The 20,579-nt window shown below is 34.8% G+C and overlaps 3 protein-coding genes and 9 non-coding genes across 13 annotated transcripts; 5 read left to right on the forward strand and 7 right to left on the reverse strand.

Annotated features, from left to right (window-relative positions):
• The first annotated feature begins 80 nt into the window (after positions 1-80).
• On the forward strand, positions 81-4,690 carry skp-1 (mammalian SKIP (Ski interacting protein) homolog). Its single transcript, NM_073549.10, has 6 exons — positions 81-117; positions 163-319; positions 365-1,450; positions 1,500-1,596; positions 2,379-2,506; positions 4,455-4,690. Exons 1-6 carry the CDS (start codon positions 98-100, stop codon positions 4,572-4,574), a joined length of 1,608 nt encoding a protein of 535 aa, NP_505950.1. The 5' UTR covers positions 81-97; the 3' UTR covers positions 4,575-4,690.
• Positions 4,679-5,362, reverse strand: zip-10 (Transcription factor zip-10). Its single transcript, NM_073550.8, has 2 exons — positions 5,163-5,362; positions 4,679-5,111 (listed from the first exon to the last, which is right to left on the reverse strand). Exons 1-2 carry the CDS (start codon positions 5,349-5,351, stop codon positions 4,803-4,805), a joined length of 498 nt encoding a protein of 165 aa, NP_505951.1. The 5' UTR covers positions 5,352-5,362; the 3' UTR covers positions 4,679-4,802.
• A 3,212-nt stretch (positions 5,363-8,574) lies between these two features.
• Positions 8,575-8,715, forward strand: T27F2.7. The gene has a single exon (NR_069573.1). It is a non-coding gene; the product is annotated as an Unclassified non-coding RNA T27F2.7 (non-coding RNA).
• A 2,750-nt stretch (positions 8,716-11,465) lies between these two features.
• F46F3.19 lies at positions 11,466-11,563 on the reverse strand. Its single transcript, NR_069574.1, has one exon. It is a non-coding gene; the product is annotated as an Unclassified non-coding RNA F46F3.19 (non-coding RNA).
• Positions 11,564-12,752: 1,189 nt separating this feature from the next.
• On the forward strand, positions 12,753-12,964 carry F46F3.8. Its single transcript, NR_069575.1, has one exon. It is a non-coding gene; the product is annotated as an Unclassified non-coding RNA F46F3.8 (non-coding RNA).
• Positions 12,965-13,258: 294 nt separating this feature from the next.
• Positions 13,259-13,435, forward strand: F46F3.7. Its single transcript, NR_069576.1, has one exon. It is a non-coding gene; the product is annotated as an Unclassified non-coding RNA F46F3.7 (non-coding RNA).
• Positions 13,436-13,486: 51 nt separating this feature from the next.
• Positions 13,487-13,636, reverse strand: F46F3.13. The gene has a single exon (NR_069577.1). It is a non-coding gene; the product is annotated as an Unclassified non-coding RNA F46F3.13 (non-coding RNA).
• A 358-nt stretch (positions 13,637-13,994) lies between these two features.
• 21ur-13189 lies at positions 13,995-14,015 on the reverse strand. The gene has a single exon (NR_069578.1).
• A 146-nt stretch (positions 14,016-14,161) lies between these two features.
• On the reverse strand, positions 14,162-14,385 carry F46F3.11. Its single transcript, NR_069579.1, has one exon. It is a non-coding gene; the product is annotated as an Unclassified non-coding RNA F46F3.11 (non-coding RNA).
• Positions 14,386-15,712: 1,327 nt separating this feature from the next.
• On the forward strand, positions 15,713-15,879 carry F46F3.17. The gene has a single exon (NR_069580.1). It is a non-coding gene; the product is annotated as an Unclassified non-coding RNA F46F3.17 (non-coding RNA).
• A 269-nt stretch (positions 15,880-16,148) lies between these two features.
• ceh-27 (Homeobox domain-containing protein) lies at positions 16,149-19,702 on the reverse strand (the record flags this gene model as incomplete). 2 transcript variants are annotated; one of them, NM_001269419.3, is made up of 6 exons in its annotated part: positions 16,149-16,486; positions 16,807-17,064; positions 17,135-17,331; positions 18,768-18,835; positions 19,140-19,298; positions 19,667-19,702. In NM_001269419.3, 5 exons carry the CDS (start codon positions 19,295-19,297, stop codon positions 16,376-16,378), a joined length of 792 nt encoding a protein of 263 aa, NP_001256348.1. The 2 variants fall into 2 exon arrangements, with proteins under 2 accessions (NP_001256348.1, NP_001256349.1); NM_001269420.3 differs by lacking the exons at positions 18,768-18,835; positions 19,140-19,298; positions 19,667-19,702 and having other exon boundaries at positions 16,376-16,486; positions 17,135-17,278.
• Positions 19,534-19,677, reverse strand: F46F3.22. Its single transcript, NR_069581.1, has one exon. It is a non-coding gene; the product is annotated as an Unclassified non-coding RNA F46F3.22 (non-coding RNA).
• Positions 19,703-20,579: the final 877 nt, after the last annotated feature.

A 20,579-nucleotide genomic window follows, 5' to 3' on the forward strand; every position in this document is an offset into this window, starting at 1 on the left:
TATAACTTGTGTTTCATCGGCACTACAATATCTTCCAGTTTTGTATTTGATTCTTTTTTTGTCTAAAAAAACAATTTCAGGACAGTATTTCATCAGGATGTCGATGAAACTACGAGAGTGAGTGTATTTCACTGATTATCATGTAAAACCAATGTTTTTTAGTATCCTTCCTGCTCCTGTGGCGGCAGACGAAGCAGCTTCACAGATTCGACGAGATCCTTGGTTTGGTGGGCGCGATAACGAACCATCCGCCGCACTCGTATCGAAGGAACCACCGCCGTACGGAAAACGGACCAGTTTTCGACCAAGAGGGCCTGAAGTGAGATTGAAAATATTAATATTCTTCTTAATTTTTCTTTTCCAGGATTTTGGCGATGGCGGAGCGTTCCCTGAAATTCACGTTGCTCAGTTTCCTCTCGGATTAGGTCTTGGAGATATGAGAGGAAAGCCAGAAAATACGCTCGCCTTGCAATATGGAACTGATGGAAAGTTACAACACGATGCTATTGCTCGTATCGGACATGTTAAGGATAAAGTTGTCTACTCCAAGCTTAATGATATGAAAGCCAAGACGTGGAACGAGGATGATGATGATATTCAGAAACCAGACGATGACGCTGTTATCGATGCTACGGAGAAGACAAGAATGGCTTTGGAAAAAATCGTAAATTCAAAAGTAGCCTCAGCACTTCCTGTTCGTCATGCCGACAAGTTAGCACCTGCTCAATATATCAGATACACTCCAAGTCAGCAGAATGGAGCTGCTGGATCACAACAGCGCATCATCAGAATGGTTGAAGAACAAAAAGATCCGATGGAACCACCAAAGTTCAAAATCAATCAGAAGATTCCTAGAGCACCACCATCTCCACCGGCACCAGTCATGCATTCTCCTCCAAGAAAAATGACAGCTAAAGATCAAAACGATTGGAAGATTCCACCATGTATTTCAAATTGGAAAAATCCAAAAGGATTCACAGTTGGGTTGGACAAACGATTGGCTGCTGATGGACGTGGTCTCCAACAGACTCATATTAATGAAAACTTTGCGAAGCTTGCTGATGCTTTGTACATTGCTGATAGAAAAGCTCGTGAAGAGGTTGAGACACGTGCTCAGCTTGAAAGACGCGTTGCTCAAAATAAGAAGTCTGAGCAAGAGGCTAAAATGGCAGAAGCCGCAGCAAAAGCCCGCCAGGAAAGATCAGCGATGCGGAGAAAGGACGATGAAGATGATGAACAAGTCAAAGTTCGCGAAGAAATTCGACGTGATCGTCTCGACGATATCAGGAAAGAAAGAAATATTGCTCGTTCACGACCAGATAAAGCTGACAAGCTTCGCAAAGAGCGTGAAAGAGATATTTCGGAGAAAATTGTGCTTGGTTTGCCGGACACGAATCAGAAACGAACTGGCGAACCACAGTTCGATCAAAGATTGTTTGATAAAACCCAGGTTTCAGTTCCTTCTTCGATAAAATTTAACTAATATATTTATTTTTCAGGGACTCGACAGTGGAGCAATGGACGATGATACTTACAATCCTTATGATGCTGCGTGGCGTGGCGGTGACAGTGTTCAACAGCACGTTTATCGACCGAGTTAGTTTTTCTTGCTTATTTTCAAATATAAATTAAAATTAGTAACGGGTCTAGGTATTTTGAATGTATATATATATATATACCCACAATGCTCTAAAATGAACGAATTTCATAATGAAACGTTCCAGAAGTTTTTCAAAAAAAAAGTTTTATGGCGTTTTAAAATTTCAAAAAAAAACATTATTTTAGCTGAAATCTTATTTTGGCAGTTTATCTTATGCTATTCTAAGGTACATTTAAAATCGAAAGGTTACCGAAATTGATTACCTATGTTTGCTTAAAAAGTACCTCAATTGACGATATTACGTGATATTAAAATTTAAAAAAAGATTATAATTCAAAAAAAATCATTTTTGAACCTCTGCGACACGAAAAATTCGCCAAAATTGATTCATTTTTTCTAAATTTCGAACCGCCATAAAAATCTAAACGTTCAAAAATAACTAGAACCGTTAGTTCTTTAATATTTCAAAATTGAAATGATTTCCTAATGTATGTCTGAACTGAGGAATTTGTGACATTCTAAAATTTATTGTTTTTCTAATTCATTGGTGTTGGAATTCACAAAACTCTTTGATGATACTGATGTATTTGACTTTCATGTCCGTTCTGGTTCATTTGTCGTTAAAAATAGAATCACAACTTAGGTGCCTAGTATTTGATAAGACGTTTGTAGTACTGCAGTCATTACGATTAAAATGACGTTATGCAAATACGAATTTCGAAAATAATTGTATTTTTGTCAAAACAGGAAGAAATGACGATTTATAAAACTTTTGCAGGCAAAAATCTCGACAACGATGTTTATGGTGGCGATTTGGACAAGATCATCGAACAGAAGAATCGGTTTGTAGCTGATAAAGGATTTTCAGGAGCAGAGGGCTCGAGTCGTGGATCTGGACCTGTTCAGGTTAGTCAGTTGATCTGTTGTCAGAAATTTTAACTACGTTACTAAAATAGCTGGGAATTTTGAGAATTTGGGCGCTGGCTCGTTGTTGATGAGCGTCAAAAATTGACTGATAAGTAACGACGAATTGAACCAATTCGTTGATTTGTGCGGTCATTATCATAAATGGATCATTAATTTACGTCATTCCGAAAAGACACGCACAGCAGTGTGTTTTGGAAGTAGAAAAGATTCTTTACATTCTTGGTTTATGAGCTTCAATTGTCGTGCGTAATATGTTTGACATTATTGATAAAATAAGATTAAAATAATTAAAATATGTCAAAGTTCAGTTTTCATCCATTCTCTTTATGGTCGAAATGAACTATTGATGTATTTTAACTCACGATTAATTTGATTGTAAAAGTTAACCAATTTTAGATATTCTAATTAGAGTTATAATAAATAATTATGGATTCATCAATATTGTAGTTTTATACAATGCTCAGAGCTTATTGAACAAAAACTAATTATATCTTTTCTATCATAGCCGATTAGCTTTTCTTTTTACTTAAGTTCGGGATGCAGATTCTCTTCAGTTTAACACATAAAATGTATTAAATTACTTTACTGTTTCTAGTCACATTTCGAGCTGAACGATCAGCATTTTATCGAGTTGTGTCTACGGAGGCTGGTGTTTGCGAGCATCTTTCATAACCCAATCACTATCAGTACTTACGAAATATCACGTCTTATCACCAACAAGCCAGAAGCATTAGAACCAACATGTGATTTACTCTAAAAGTTGAAATGACTGAAATACTAGACAGAACTAGAGCGGTGTTGACTATATTTCGGTCTATTTTTAGGAAATGATAACTTTTTGCTCCGAATATACGTGTAAATGAAACAGCTCAAATCAAAATTTCACTCTCAAAGTGGCATTGTAGTTAAAAATACGTATTGCATTTTTTAACAAAAAAATCTTAGTTTTAGTTTTCGCTTATTATGAAAGTGGACGAAATAAACAGTTGTCCTCCCAGTTTTTATAGTATTTATTCGTATTTGGAAATTCTAGGGATCGAACCTGTAGAAATAATCGAAATTTATCAAAAAATTGAAATTTTTGAAAAATTTGGCATTTACTATATTGAAAACACCAATTTTTCAAATGTTTAAACCATGTTCATAGTTTAGATTTGAACAGGAAACGTATTTTTTTTCCGGAATTGTTTGCAGCGAACTCGGGGAGCTGGGTAAACTTTTTCGGCGAAATGGTGTTAATTGTAGACTAACATCTAAACTGAGTGATAAGCAGTAAGCGGATAAGCCAACGATCATCCGTGTCGATTTATAAATTGGTTCAAGCAGCGTTCAAAGGGCAAAACATTAGATGATGATGATGACAGAAAATACGATTTTCATGCCATTTTAAGAATGACAATGATAATTCTAGTATATTTCATGACAATATTTCCGAATCGTGATTGTGCATGGCATAGTTTCGAAATTTCTTACAAAGTTTATTATAAACTTATCAAGAAAATGATGACGATGCGGAATCGTCTAGAATTACAGGACAGACACGATGGCGGCCGATTTGGCATGTTTGCGTGTGACGATCGAATTGTTGCAGAACGCGTAGAAAATGCTATAATCTGGTCAAAGTGCATTTGATTCCAACGAAATAGTTTATACGCATTGAGTTTAACTGTGAATCGAACGTTATTGAAATTTAGAAAATTCCATCTGCGAAATTGAGTGTGTGGACCCGTAGTATTCAGAAATATATGTATTTACTGAATTATTTTTTTGAAACCTAATTTCTAAAGATTTCATAAGGAAATTGCATAAAAGATGCTCTTAAAATGACTGTGACTACTTCTAAAATTTACTTATCAATGAGTCATAAAACATTAAATGTCACTGTGCATTTATGAATCACTACAAAATGTTAACCTTTTTATTTCAGTTCGAGAAGGATCAAGATGTTTTCGGATTGTCATCACTTTTCGAGCACACCAAAGAAAAGAAACGAGGTGGGGATGGTGGAGACTCCCGTGGAGAATCAAAGAGGTCTCGACGCGACTAATTTTAATATATTTTTTATTTGTTTTCTGTTATTTTTTCTCAACTTCTTTTTTGGAAAGAATCTCTGTAACTCTTCTGTAGTTGGATGTTTGCACAAAGATGAATCAAAACCGTGTCAATTTTTATTAATAACATTTCGAAAGAAGACCAAATTATGTCAGCAAAGAATGAGCGAATTTGAAAAATTATGGCAAAGAGGATTCGGGAGAGGGGAATATTGAAGATGTTCTTAGGAATGGTTGATTTGATTATTGAGTTGCAAAATACTGATCAAGAAATCTTTTTGAGCATTTTCTTGTTGAAGACCACTAACTGCTTGCCGGAGAGCTTTTACTTCCAACTCGAGTTGCTCCTTCTCATCATGAAGACTTTTCACATTCTCCACCTTTTGGCGCATTTGAGCACGGTACTGGCGAGCATAAAGACGGCGATGACGCTTCTTTTGACTGTGAGCATCTTGTCCATCTGCAATTTCTTGTTGTGGTCGACCACGACGGATTTTACCAGGAGCAGCAGAACTTTCAGTTGAAGAGCATCTCTGAAAATACAAATAATATTACAAGATTTTGAGAAAATATGATATGCTTACCGAGCTGGATGTGGTAGATGTTCCCAAAGAAGCAGAACTTTCAAATGGCAAAACAGGCAGATTGATGCTGAATTGAGCAAGCATTGCTGGATTAATAGCAACTGGACGATGAATTGAAGCTGATGAGAATAGAGATTCAGGAACAGAGGAAACTGAATTAGAAATAAGAGAATTAGTCATTGTTGTCATTTTTCAGGAATGAAATGTGGACTGAAATTTGAATGATGATAACTCTTTTATACATTTGCATCAGGGGGACACCCACTTTTTCGTTCCTTATCATTTCTTCCATGTTTGTAATTGGAAACACAAGCACCGCCCATATTCCCGCCCCTCCCCCGCACTTCATTTCGATGCATTCCGCTTTTTTTCGAAAAAAATTTGTGACTTTTGTGTACGTGTTTGAAATACACGACTGTTATCAGCTGAAAGAGCAAGGTCGACAATGATGATGACGTGTTCAGTTGAAATTTTTCGCTGAAAATGTAACCCATATGCCGTCTCGGAGACTTCCGATTGGGGTGTGGTTGTGGAGTATGGTGTCAGAATTGATGGGTTGAGTGGAACAAAATGGACTCTTGAAAATAATAGGAACTTATGTTAGACTATGTTCAATATAATATCTATACGCATCCAACTACGTAGTTGGCCGACAATTATGAGCACCCGAGTTGTGCGCACAAAAACTCGATCTCATAGTGAGCAAAATTTGAATTTTTTTAGTGGTATGTACATACAAGAGCGTAGTTATGTCTCCATAGTTATGTCCAGCTGTATATCCGAGCAATATCTTTCTTGGAGACGACCTACATATGGTTGCAAATATTACCTACCTCATAGGTACGCAAGTAGGCATTTTTTGTTTGAGTGGAAGCCATCAATAGAGCGGAATAAGTTTTCAGTTTTTTTAAATAAATACTAAATTTTAGTTCAAATCAGAAGACATACAGTAGTCTCTCTGTAATTATGTATTAAACTGACATCGTTCCATACTTGCATTTTATATCTCCATTGTTTTCAAGTAAATTATAACATATTGAAATACATCTTTATCTATATTTTATCCTCTAATATTCGGTTAAGCCAAACACATATAAAATATGAGAAATCTAACAAGTAAATAAATTGTAAATAAAGTAGTAAGAGTAATAATACATACAAAGAATACGGTATTTATTTCTAGCAATTATACAAACTGAATTGACTTCATGGAAAAGTAAAAGCGATGAGCTTATTTTGGTAAAATTGTTAATAATCTCAAAACGTGGCAATTGCCCACTTTTGCTGTTCCATGTGTTAACACATTGAAATTTATACAATACATTTTTCATGTTTCAGAAAAGGTTTTTTTAAAAGTTTATCGAATTACCGTATTTGTCCTATTATTAGCTAACGCAATATATTTTTCAAAGAGTACAGTTTTAGATGAATACTCTTAAGAAAAACACTGTACATCAGGTTTAATCAAGTACCCGAAAATTCTTAACTGCTCACCACGATGTATATTTAATTTATTTCTAGTTTATATTTTTAAGGAGATGCACCATAGTACGTTAATGCAGAGTGAGCAAGCGTACCTGAATGAGCACACCATTTTTGAATTTCTGTCCTAATACTATTACCTTTACGAACAATATTTTGCTCGCCGGTTGAAAAACACTAATAATCATAACAAAACATGATGTCAGAATGGGAAGGAACGCTATTATATTTATCATTTTTGTAGACTTGTGAAACGGTTTGGAACAAAAATATTTTGAAACAAGTAAAATGACATTTAGTTATTGGTAATAAACCAATATCCTCAAAAATTTACAAGCTTAGTACATTAGAAGATCATTCAAGCATATAAAGTTCCATGGCATCTTACCTAAACAATCATTGACTTTCGAAAACCACTTCTGGTTTAGAATCGATTCCAAATTAATGAATCATCTTATTGCTTTTGTAACTTCTTTTCTGCAAAATTATTTTTTTCTCTTTAATGTTCAATTTGTTTTGAATATTTCACGAACTAAAGAAACATTTTTGGTTAAAAGCATAACTTATACGCGGAATGTTGAGAACCCCTACTATCTCATCTCATTAATTTTTTGTTGCGGACAACCTAGAATTTTCTAGAAATTGTTTATACATTTTGTTAGGCATTCTCATCATGTATATATTCTTTTCTTGTAATTTCCACATTTAAATCTTACCAGGAAAAACTGCACTTCCATTCTTTTAGTTTAATAAAATATGGTTTATCGAGTACCATACTTCATCATTATAAAATAAAATGTCACATTTTTACTAATCTCAATTGCCTCTGAAATTGACATTTTCAGGAGTCTTTAATTTTTTTTCAAAATAATTTAATAATTTAAATTCCTTATCAAATATTGACAGACGAAAATTCATTTCAATTATTCATCAAAGATAGTCTATTTCCGGTGATCATGTTACTATCTTTGGCTCTTAAAATTCACATTTATACAATCAAAAAAATTGCATCAAAAACACATTGGCGCCGTGTGCCAGACTTACAAAATTGGAAGTTATATATTGATAAGAGATTGAAGGATTCATCCGTTAATCATCTATCTAAATATGTGGGTGAGAAAGATTTTTCTGTAATTTGAAAGTGAAACATTATACAAATATAATTCAATTTAGGTGTTTCTTATTATTGACTAATGAGGGATCATTACAAAATGTTTTGAATTTCAATTGGAAAAAATTAAAAAAATTAACTTTGGGTTTTTACAGGAAATTGACACGAAAGTTCTTTCAAATTTATTTGGAAATTTAATAGAACGGTTTGAAAAGTGTTTCGAATTTCGGAAATCCAGTCTAATTTTCTAGTACGGATGCATTAATTTCAATCTCCGTTATAGGAGTTATGTATGATTAGCATTATCTCGATATACTCTTTTTGTCTACATGGGAGTAATACTTCTGAAAATATTATGTTTAATATTAAATTAAACTGCAAAAAAATCAAGTAAATTGCAAAATAATCTAACTGAATCCCTTCCAAACCAGACCATTTTTCGAGTTTCCCACTAAACTCTACCTTTCAAGCTCCAAATTGATAATAACAAATAATGAAATTTGAGCTTTCAATGGTACATAAACGCCTTTAGGCGTACGTGCCTGCAATCATGAGTGCCTGCCTACCGCGTACGTTTTGGTGGGAATTCCGATTTTAAGTGCTTACACAGTGCAGAGTTATTTTTGCCTTCCGTTTGGCAGGAGAAGGCACCTTTAATCAGTTCGGAATTATTGAGAAGCCTCATGAACGGTTATAAATTTATCTTTCTTCGAAATACACCAAACTCAAATTGAAATTCTATTATTCTGCCCTGTCTCCCGCAAAAACCTAAATCTCATAATCCAATTTCCGTTTGTTCTCTTATTATTTTTTATCGGTATAAAATGTTTGCAAATAGTATCAAAACATTGACTCATCTACCACTTCTCCCCTCTTCATCAGGTCGTTTTTGGTAGCAAACTGGCACATCATGTCTAATCAAGTACATGTGAAGTATTTGTTGTCATTTGATTGCTTGCATAGCATATCTCTAGTTTGCAGGTTCAACACACATAGGAAAAAAGTATCTAGTTTCTAATATCATACAGTAATTACACTTAATATTAGGATGGATAATAGATATATACTTTTTTCAAGAAAGCTTAAAATTTCAAAATGCTTCATATTTTCCAATGCTGAGTTCATATCTTGTTAAGAAACTCTTTGTACTCACCACTATTCAGAATGAAATCAATGAAAAACTTTTGGAAAGATGTGACAATTGATTGCTCACTTTTAAATTGATTTGGAATTCAGTTCATCCCGATGCTTCTTTCTTTTATGTATTACATTTTGTTATATCTCATCTTGATCCGAATAAACAACAAACAAACAGTCATTCATGCTACTTACTTTAAATACAACATTTTTTGCAATCAGGTATTCTTATAAATGCGGCACTTTCTTTGAAAACCAAAAAAAGTATGATTTTCTAATAGTCTATATCAAGTCGTTAAAATCCTAAATTCACCAACAATAAATTATATCATGGCACTAGAGCTTCCTAGTTCAACAACCCCTGTAAAGAACTATTGTTGACACTGAACATTGTCTTTCCAAAAAACCAAACGTTTTCGAATAATGTATTCTTCGTTATCAGTGTTTGTCAGAACAAATTGTCGTTTTATTGGAATTATTCATCTGTTTCCGGTGACCAGAGTAATATCATTTGCTCTTGAAGTTTTCCCTCGAAAAATCAAATAAAATATCAAAGACGGGGGCATTGACTTTACAAAAGTTTAAAACGAAACAAAAGAAAAACGACAAGAGATTCATCTATGATTCATTTTTCTTCGAGAACCAAAATGCAATTGAGTGGGTGTGGGAAAATAATCTGTAACTTGAGAGTAAAGCACTGTACAAACATAATAATTCATATGTCCCTCATAAACATATTCTATTCCTATTTTTATCTTTCCTATTTCTCATTGTTTTGTAGAAAATAAGAAAAGGTCTTGCTCACTAAAAACCAATTTCGAGGTACCACCGAATCTGAAGTGGATGATGATGTGCCGGAGCAATATGTTGTATGGCAAGCCATTGTTTGAAGCCATCGGACGTGTGGAAAAGGGGCGGGCGCTCTCATGTAATTACTATTTAGTTGAAGAGCCCACAGTAATCGGCAAACCCAAAGCTGGGAAATGATTGGAGGAAATGACGAATTTTAAATAGAAAGAGAAAGATAACTTTCAAATGAAATCATAACTCGATATGAAAAATCGTTCTTGGTTTTAAAATTTTAGTGATTTAAATATTAAAACGTCAGTGTTAGTGTTTCAGCTTACAAGTGAAAATTTTATCAGTTCCATACTAGACATTTTGATAAAAATCTGACTTGACGAACTCATAATCGTCACGTGAACACAAACATGAAATGAAAATTGAACATTTTAGCAAGTAAAGTTCAACAAAAATGTTGTTAATGATTATTTAAACTTCAATGATGAAGTATTGTCAGTGTTGGAAAACGTTCACAATAGTGTCTTGACATGCCTTGATAGAAAAAGTAAATACTCCGTAAATGTTTTACTTGTACAAAAATTTCAGCCAAAATAACAACAGGAAAGAATATAACTTGTAGTTTTTTTTGTCAACAATCCCTTTATTTAATTTTAGCTATTCTCATTTCTCCCAAGAAGTCAATCAATATATAAGAAAGGCCTGTCATTTTTAGCACATTCCAACGTTTTGTTTCAGCTTCCCACGAGAACACCGGCTCTTTTTTGACTTACTAGTCATCTGAAACAGTACAAAGAGGATATCCGGTGTCGGTTTCCCAGATCACACCTGCGTGAAAGAACTATAAGACAATACATATATGAGATTTTTAGTTCTATAATAGATTAATGGAAAGAAAATTCGATACAAAACATTTCATATTCTTTTTCAATGATTGCCGGGTTCCATTCGGACAAGTTGTATCCGGTGTCTTAAATTTATCCAACGTTGCTGTAAAATTGAACTTTTAGTGGATTTCAGCTATACACTTTTTATTGCTGAAAAGAGTTTTATAAAACTAAAAATAACTCCAAAAAACATAATTTCACAAAATAATAATTGTTACCTTCTCAATTTTTTAAAAGTATTTTCAAAAGTATTGAGTTTGGTAACATTTTTGTGAATTCATCAACTGAAAACGTACCTAAATTAAAATAATAACATGTGTAGAACGAGAAACCAATTTCGGGGTCACTTTGAGCATTCAAAAGTAATACACATTTGATACGTATACACCTTCACTAAAAATAAAACATTTTACAGACGTCCCTCTAAATTTCATTCATTCGAATTATTTGTCAATCTATTCATCTCTGATTATTGTAGTGAACCTCATGGCTACCGTTTTTGTTGTTATGCATGTCAAGAATAACTCGTCTTCTTTTGTATTCCTTCCGCCGTATTTCTTTTTCTATATGTCAAGTACCAGGTATACTGTAGTTGTCTTCAGTTCTCCATGCATCTGGTCTTCTGGGATGCAACGACTTCTGAAAAGGGAGCCACCTGTTCCAAAGCTCTTCAGTTATTACGCAATATTCAATTGACGGTGACAGAGTCGTGACGTGGCAAATTCCACTTCAGCGGAAATGGTTATGCCTGATCAAAGCCGCCAAACGGAAAAAAATGACAGCCGGATTTGTCCGATTTCTGCAGTATTCTCTTCCTTTTTGTCATTCCCCATCAAAAGATTTGTCAGTTCTCATGAGCAGGACATACTCGGTGTGCATGATCAAAGTGTTTGCGCGTTTACGGCTCACTCAGTTTTAGCGCATTGATAAGAGAACCAAAAGCGGTTTCTTTTGACACGGACATGGTCTACCGACATTGTTTGTGTGAATACAGATAATCCAATAGATATCAAGTTTCAAATTATTATAATTCTATTAAGTTGTTTTAATATGATATTATGTCAATCGTTTTGGCAATTTTCTAACTTTTCTCTAAAAACCATTGCTCTTGTTGTAAATTTAAAACCGTTTTTATTTGATGGAAATAAAAATAACGATTTTAAGAAGATTTTACAGAACGGATTTTTCCTCTCTCTGCCTCTTTCTCGATACGCCAAAAGTTTTCAGAGATACACTTTTGACGTTTCAGAATTTTCTTTCAAAAAATAATTCTAGTCTTAAAATTCTCATTCAATATTACCCAACATCTATATTCATCCATTTTTCTGTTACATAACCGTGTCAACCTATTCAGTCAAAACAAGCCATCGTGATTATTTGTTCAAAAAGGGTGACGTTGGAAGCAAGTAGCTATTAATCATACTAAACTACCATATTGCATAACCAAGGTGTGGTGACTAACTTTGACCGGATAAATCACGTAACATGATCATGGTTTCTGGTAGCCAAATCGACTAAATTAGAAAACATTTTTTTAAGAGAACCTGCTCAAAATAAATTCAATTTTAAATTTGAGCTACATTTTCCCAACTTAAAAAAATTGGGAAAACATTTTTTGAAATTGAAATTCCAGTAACCTCATTTAAAAAAATTGGTGATTACTCACCATCAGTTTTCATTAATTATAATTACGGTACTTTGTCATTGTGGACTATTATAAGTGTGTATGTACTGTGTATGTAATACAAAATTGTCACTGACGATACTCCCTTTTGAAATTGAACCAATTTTTATTAACCAGATTAGTATCTTCCAATTGTAAAACATCCGTTCTCATTTGCCCCCTTTAGCACCTGCAAAAGTGAAACCACTCTCTTTAAAATCTACCGCCAACTCCCCACGAGAAAACTTTTTTAAACAAAGAAAGGGATCTAGTGCGAATGGAGTTTGATAAACTCCCTTTGCGGTAAACGGAAGACACCAATATATTCTATTTGTCAAAGGGATTAGTCTTAAACAACATAGCTATATGGACGTGCCTCCACCAAATCGAGCATTTCCGCAGATAGGCTCAATCAGCTAAATTGGTTTGTTCCGGTGCGGTGTCTTTGGTCCCATGTTCTGATATACTGTAGATCAGAAAGACGAAAAATCATTACTAAACGAATTGGAACATGTAAAACAGTAAATATGCAAATATAAATCTAGCGACGAGCAATGAATCTGAATGAAGGTCCCAGTGTTTTTGAATGAGAAGGGATATATTGAATGGTCCATTGATCTGATGGTCACCTGGCCTCCATATTGTTTGTTGGGAACATGTGGATAACTGTAGAGAAACTGCAACATTATGACAGACGGTTCACACCTTTTTCAGAATTGATACTTGTCCTGTATTCGTGCACCATATGGTTTCACACGTGAGCATATCAATTGAGTGTGACTTACTGACAAAACTGTTCTGAAAACATGTGTGACAATTTTTCTAATATAGAGAATTTGTCCCATGACAGAAGACTATTGGATGGTATAACTAGAACGTTAAACAAATCAATGAACTTTCGTAAAGCATTGAAAAATTCAAAAAAAATGTTGACTTTCTTGGCTTTCCTTAAACCGTTTATCCCATTACCCATGTGAACCACTTCAATTTTCTTCTCTTCTCACTTACACAAACTGCTCTCTCTCCCTCACCTGCACATGGGAGGAGAGAGCTACCGTAACCAGCCAGACAAACACTTAACGGAAACGAGCTGCATATCCAGGCATATCATTCTGTCTTTTTTGACTATGATCGATATGCCGAAAGAAGAAATCTGAAACGTGATACATTTGCTTTCACTTATTACATAACGGTTAACTCAAGTGTAGTAAAAAATTATAAATGGAGAAGGTAAAGGTTATGCAAATTAAGTGGATGAGATATATTGTCTCCCCCAACAATGAGAAGACTAATTTTATAACAGACGATATAGGACTGAACGCGTCGGATATGTATTGATTGATGCGCGGGCCAAGTCAGGTCATGAAATTCTGTTGTAGAAATTAATACGATGACTAATTAGGTGTGAGAATCGAGAATTGTATTGAGTGACTTTTTGAAGTTGTTTAACATGTAACTACTTTTTCAAAGCCTAGGATCACAATTATTTGATTGGAATGAGCAAAATTAACACTTTTTTCTCTCGGTTTTGTAGCTTTCAACTGATTAAGGTACTTTAAATGTCTAAGATTCCATTTTGGAGAGTATGTCATACATTTGAAAACCAATGAATTTGTCGTATTAGCCTTATTTCAAGATTGTTTCCAATTTTGTCTGCAAGATCAGAAACCTTTTTCGAAGCTATTTTATTATCTTCATAATTATATAATAATCCATCAAATGATTTTCTCCCTGGGAGTAATAAGAATGAAGCAAAAGTTTCACAAAATCCAACTAATCTGGCAGCAAATCAGTGCAATACCACAGAAGAAAAACGGTAAACAATTTCATAGAATCTCGAAAATTTTTCAACGCTAGAATATTAACAAAAAGGTTTCAAGTTATGCCAAAATAAAGTTTCCTAGGATTGAGCCATATCATATTTACTGAAGAGTGCACGTTTTTGATAGTTTTACGACACACAGATGTGCAAATTTGCACCTTACTAAAGTTAACCAGTGTGGTCTAATTAATGAATTAGAAATCCAATCCTCTCTACATTTCTTTGATCATAAAAGGAGCTCACTTACAATAAACACATATTGACCGACAGTGGTTAATGTGTTTCGGCGGGTGCTCATCCCCACTTCTGATTGAGTGCTCTCTCCTTTTTTGTTTTTTATCTTGTAACCTATATAATGAACGGAGGTCACTACGGCACACTTTGTCTATTAAACGCTATGCCTTTTACAAATGCCGCCGTGCACTTATCACACAAATGAAAATATAATGGAAGAGAATAACATAACCGTCTGGCAATATGTGATTCTCTTCCTGTTCTAATTGCCTGTGATTTTCTAAATGGTCCCCAGAAGTTCTTAGAGACAACCGACTACGTTCATGAGTAGAGTTTGTTAAATTTGGTTAAGTGTTGGTCATCGGGCGATAGCGAACACTCTTCATCCTGAAAAGAAAAAGAAAAGCACTTGACTGAGGTCCGTCACCATTTACAGAGGTGTGGAGGAATAGTGTGAAAATGTGAGAATGGGTTACGGTACGGCAGAGTCACGCACAAGTATGTCCACAAAGAGCAAATAGAGACTCCTGGTACCGACAGGGACACCAGTGCAATTTTTCAATGTGCTCATAACTTCCTTTAGGACATCCACAAACTTTGAATAGGTTTATAGAATTAGTCAAAGTTTTCACAAGATGAAATACGGTATTTTGGACATGATATTTGATTTTCACGAACTTGCTAGCAGTATCTATTACACTCGAAATTTTAAAATATTTTACCAATCTGTTTGCTAGAAACTATCGATCTTAAAAATGGAGCTGAAAATTTTATCTGTTACCAAAGATACGGTTGTCAAAATGAAAATGAAAAGTGGACAACTAATTTACTTCTAAAAAGAATGCTACCTGAATTCTGCTCTTTTCAACAATGCCCATATAAATTTTCTTTGACACCTTTTTGTTATGCATATTACGGTAACATGTGATGACCCTAATTGGTTGGTTCATCTTCCCGTCGGCATATCCTTTTACGTAATAACTCGCAAATCGTTTAATTATAGAGCCAAACTAGGGATAAAAAGTCACGGTGTTCTTCCTCTCTCTTTCTTTTCACACCTTTCTTCTGGGAGCTTTGTATGTGTGCAGGTGGTGACGCAACACGTGTCTGTCTGTCATCAAGCTGTAGATTATCCGGCTGTGCATACCAAAGGTGTCAGTTGAAGACATGAACTTGAAAAATGGGATTTCTGCTACAAAAACAGGATTAAAGCTGGATGGTGTATAATTTTACAAGAAAAATAAAAAAGCGATTTCATTTTGGAATATGTACAATATTGGAAAAAAGTATACATTTTAAAAGTCAGTTTTAAAAAAAGTTTGCCTTTTAAGAACTGCAAATTGGAAAAATTGGAAAAACATGGAATAAATTATGAAATAGAATGTTATCGATTATTTTTCCAATTGCAAATTAAATTATTTCAACTGTAATGCTAATTTTGCTTCAAAAGTAATTTACTAAAAATCGTTTCTATATGATCTCAAGCAGTTATCACGAGAAGTACACAGCTTGTGCAACAATGTGAACACCACCTAAAAACATCTGAAAACATGTTTTCTGAAAATCTTCCTAATTTTTGGTGGATGATTCATCGCGTCACTATTGCTGTCTGACATCTTCATTTCCTTCTTTTCCTTCTTCCTTTTTTTGGATGTCGACGTCTTGTTCAAGTACCTCCATTCAGTTTTCTACAAAACAATATACTACGCATTTTCTTTTCTATACAACATGCGTGCGCCTCTTCATGTTCATCACCATTCATCCCAATGAATAGGAAGAGAATGGCACGTCGTCTGTCATTATGATTACGGTAAAAGCGACATCTATTTCTGAAATCAATGAAACAAAGTTTTAAATTTAAAATTATTTTTATTGTGCAAGATTATATAATATCAAAAATATAGCAACAACGCATATAAATACATACCAGTTTAGTGTTGGGATTTTTCAATTTTTGGAATAAAAAAATGAGAAGCTCATTGAGGATTGGGGAAGGAAAGAGAACAGAAGAGTCACGAGATTTTTAGATTGAAATTGAGAAAATTAAAAAAAAAATTGAGCATAGTTGAATGTCAGCTAAAGGTTATGAAATGCTGATGTCGATAAATTGTATGTAGACGGAGGATAGTTTGCAGGAGGTGCTTGGTATGCGAAGAACGGAGGCATATATGAACTCGAAGGGTACATCTGGAAAAAAAACATAGTTGAACATTGTCATCTAACGATAGCCATATAAAAAACAACTGCACAGTTCATAAGCCTGTGATTCAAAAGTGGAAAATGACAGCTGCAGTCAGAAGTGGGTCCTTCAAAAATCATTTGTGCATCTGCATCTGTTTCCAGGTGATGAGACCACATCATAACGGAACAAATTGAATTAGAATAGAGAGATAGTCACAAGTGTGTGATCCGATTCCCTATGTTAATCCTATTGGATTACCGTCACAAAATCTTATTTGTAACACGATTTTGTGATTTGAAAGTCTCAACAAATCTAAAATACGAACCTGATATGGGAATGCTTGTTGTGAGATATCCGGAAGACAAGCTGTATCAGATGAAACTGCTGATGGCATGAATGGTTTCCGATCTTCATCTTCTTCCTTCTTGATTCCAGACATCGAACTTCCAAGTGATCCACTACTATCATTGTCTCTGTCTGAATCAGTGTCCCTGTCACTATCCCGATAGCATCCACCATCCATTTTCTTCTCTTTTTCTTGTCTCTTGCACTTGTAGCGTTGATTTTGGAACCAGATTTTCACCTGAATACGGCAAATGTGAGAAACTAACAAGAAACATCGCAAATGATTAGCTTAAATTAAAAGTTCAAACCTGTGTTGCCGACAAGTTAATACTCTTCGCAAGGTTTTCCCGATCCGCGGCGCTCAAATATCTGTTGATTTGGAATTTGCGTTCCAGGACGTGAACTTGTTGAGGTGAGAAGAGAACACGTCGCTTTCTTCGTGATATCATCATATTCTGCTGTGTCGTAAGTCCCAAATTCAGCTGATTGGTTTGGAAGCGATTAACTGCAATAAATAGTGATTGTTTTATGCCTACTAAATACAATAGGATCATGGCAATAAGATCCGCGATAATTTGCCCTTCAACGGAAGTCTCAGGAAATCGACAATTTCCGTAGTCCCTTATAAAAACAATAAGAAAAATACACATGCGTGCACGTGTCAATGTATGCTAACACTTGTCTTAACTACGATACAAAAATGGCACCACAGCAAACTCTTCTACAAATATGGTCCGTTTACCAGACAATTGAGTATTCGAGAGAGACTCCCCGTGGCGTACTAAACAAATTGCTGAGAATTGGCAGACAAGCTGCCAGCAACTGAATCTAGGTTGTCCTGTACATTTAAAGATAAAAATTCAGATCAAATTGGAAGTTTTGAAAAAGTTTTCAGCAGTGAACTTGGTTTAAAGCTAAAAACTGATACGGTATCAACTACTGTATTTTTTTTGTCAGAATTGTACTTAATTGCTCCGCTTTGACAACTTAAATCTCGTTTTTAAAGCTATAAAAAATAACTAAGTACGAAACTATATATGAAAAATGACATTTACTGTAAGTTGATAATTTTGTGATAAAACAAAAAACCACCCAGATATGAGATGTCAAAGCTGTTCAATAGAATGACAATGTAAATTATTTTAAGTAGAGATATAATAGAAAATAAATTTTTGGCATTCTAAAATACTTATCAGAAAATATGATATCTGATTTGGACCCTTACTGCAATTTTTCAATTCGGAGTTCACATTTTTTGCAGATTTCCTTTTTATGATTTCCGCCATTGACCTTCCAACAATTAAAAGTTCCACCAACTAGTTTTGTCACATGTTCACGTCTACAGTACCACGACCTTCATGCCTTTAAGTTTTGGAAGCAATTCTCTCACGGTTTCAAGTAGGTGTTGTAGATTACTGATGTTACGTCACTTCCGACGCAACTTCATTGAACCCCTACTATCACCTCTCAATATGGTGTTAGTTGTTTGTTGTCCAACAAAGGAAAATAAGGGACAGACGTAGTTAGTTGAGTTGGCAAACTTGTTCATTTCCAATGTTGTGGCAACCAAGGGGAGGTACTGTAGGACGAGTTTCGTTGGAAAGACAAACATTTAGCACCACCGGCAGAAAGGGATTATATGTTTTGCAGGAAGAAGCGAAAAAAGATCTAAGAGAAAGGAAAAAGCTAGTGTGGGAACCTTTTTTACTCATAGACCAGACCTACTGTAGCTCGGGTATATGTCAATTATATCGCGCACGCTTGTTTTATATATGTATGTGTTATATAATAATCTAAATAATAAACCAAAGAATCTAGACATAAAATAATTGTTGCGAAAAATGCGAAGCGCGCAACTCAATTGAATTGACCGGACTGTAATTATTTGCGAACGGGAAAGTGAGAAAAGTCGAGAAGATGAATTTGAAGAAAAAAACTCACAATTGGCCAGTTGAGGATGCGTTGCCATTGGGTAAGGAGCGGTGGCGTAGGCCGCACTTGTGTTGTAGCTGAAGAAATATTCAGGTTTGCTAAAATTATTCGTGAATTAACTAATTAATTGGATTTTTTTGAACTTTTTTGTATTCAGGAGCGGTGGCGTAGGCCGCACTTGTGTTGTAGCTGAAGAAATATTCAGGTTTGCTAAAATTATTCGTGAATTAACTAATTAATTGGATTTTTTTGAACTTTTTTGTATTCTAAATCGAAATAAATTATATTTGCTAGAAACCATTGATGTTGAATAATTCCACATCTGGGGGACATATAATCCATCATCATACATCCAGAATTTACCTCAAATTAAAAGCATACCTTGAGAAATCATGTGGATATTGATTAGGGAAGGCAAAATAAGACATTTGTGCTGCAGTTGTAGCCGGTGCTGAGATGGAGAGAGTTGAGAAAGCATCAGTAGTTGGTGTGACAGAATTAGGGGCTGATGTGGAGGAATTGGATGATCCAGAAGACATTCTACAAATTAATTGTAGTTAAAGGCGAGAAACTGGGATTCTAAAGTTAATGTCATATTAGAATACAAAGAAAATAAAAGGAATGAATAGAAGACTCACCATGACTTTTCAAGTTAGAGTTTGAGGTAATATGGTATAGGTTTCTAGATTCTATCATTATTTTTTGGAAACAGAGAATTGAAACTGCTGCTCCAGTGCCTCGATTGGGGCGCTAAATGTGAAGGATGGGGTGTGAAGGGGAGGATGGAAGTGGCGTCCGTCCCGAAAACTACTCAAAACTCACTTAAGTTAAAAACTTGAAAAGTCATGGAGAGGACGGCCAAAGTGGCCCTTCAAGTAAACCGAGAGAATCTCTTAGAGCTCATTTACCTCTTATATGAGTGCTTGTGGAGGATCGTTCACCGTGTGCGTGTCTCCCGTGCGCCTTCAGTCCAGCCTCTCGCCCTGCTTGTCCCACCCGATAGACACGCCCACCAACCTCATTGGATGCCATGGGCGGAGACTGGGGCAAACAGAATCGAGGTATCGGAGGGGAAGAGGTATGGAAACCGAAAAAAAAGAGAAGAAATACTTGAAACCTAATTGCCCATTTTAATCAAGTGCTACCAGCTGAAAATTATAAATGAAATTGAGAATGCGTAGGAGAAGCCTAATTTCTTTACTTGAAAATCTCGAGTTCTAGACTCCCAAATAAACTCAGCTAGCAAGAAAAAAACTTCAAGTCATGTGATTTCTCCACAAGTACCTAAGTTGGCAAATTATTCAGTTATCCTAATTCTGACTAGTGTTGGAGAGTGTTGTTCTTTTTGGTAAATTATGTTGCCAACAGAATAACAGACTAAAAAAAGACCAAAGGGGCAGCGAAATAACTTGAATAGAAACCGTAAGGACAAACAGCTCAATCCTTCGCAAAATTCAATTTCTTTTCAGATAAAACTGCACCATAAGGTGAGACCATCGGCGTCGTCATTTAATTGTATGTTTGTGATAATATCTTAAATTTAAGGTTGTATATGTCTATGTCTCATTGAAAATTGTATGAGTTTTTTCTACTTCATTATTTTTTTTGGAGATATTGAGATATACTAACGTCGTATTGAATGTTGTATGCCATATTGAAACCTAATTCTGAAAAAAATCAATAAAAAAATTTTATAATAGACTGATAATTTCTCAATGGCGAGGAACTGTGTCATATTGCTGTAAATACACTGAAGATGCAGTTTACATTTTAAGTTTCCAAATAATGTTTATTGAGGGAATGGAAAAATGAACGCCTAAA

This window comes from Caenorhabditis elegans, chromosome V (assembly GCF_000002985.6).
Source record: "Caenorhabditis elegans chromosome V".
NCBI lineage: Eukaryota > Metazoa > Nematoda > Chromadorea > Rhabditida > Rhabditidae > Caenorhabditis > Caenorhabditis elegans.

Excerpts from the sequence above, each read along its gene's own strand:
- skp-1 (NM_073549.10), top strand. The coding sequence starts at position 98 with ATGTCGATGAAACTACGAGA. Across the intron at positions 1,451-1,499 it reads GATTGTTTGATAAAACCCAG|GGACTCGACAGTGGAGCAAT; the intron begins GTTTCAGTTCCT and ends TTTATTTTTCAG. Across the intron at positions 1,597-2,378 it reads ACAGCACGTTTATCGACCGA|GCAAAAATCTCGACAACGAT; the intron begins GTTAGTTTTTCT and ends AAACTTTTGCAG.
- zip-10 (NM_073550.8), bottom strand. The coding sequence starts at position 5,351 with ATGACAACAATGACTAATTCTCTTATTTCTAATTCAGTTTCCTCTGTT. Across the intron at positions 5,112-5,162 it reads CATCTACCACATCCAGCTCG|AGATGCTCTTCAACTGAAAG; the intron begins GTAAGCATATCA and ends TTGTATTTTCAG.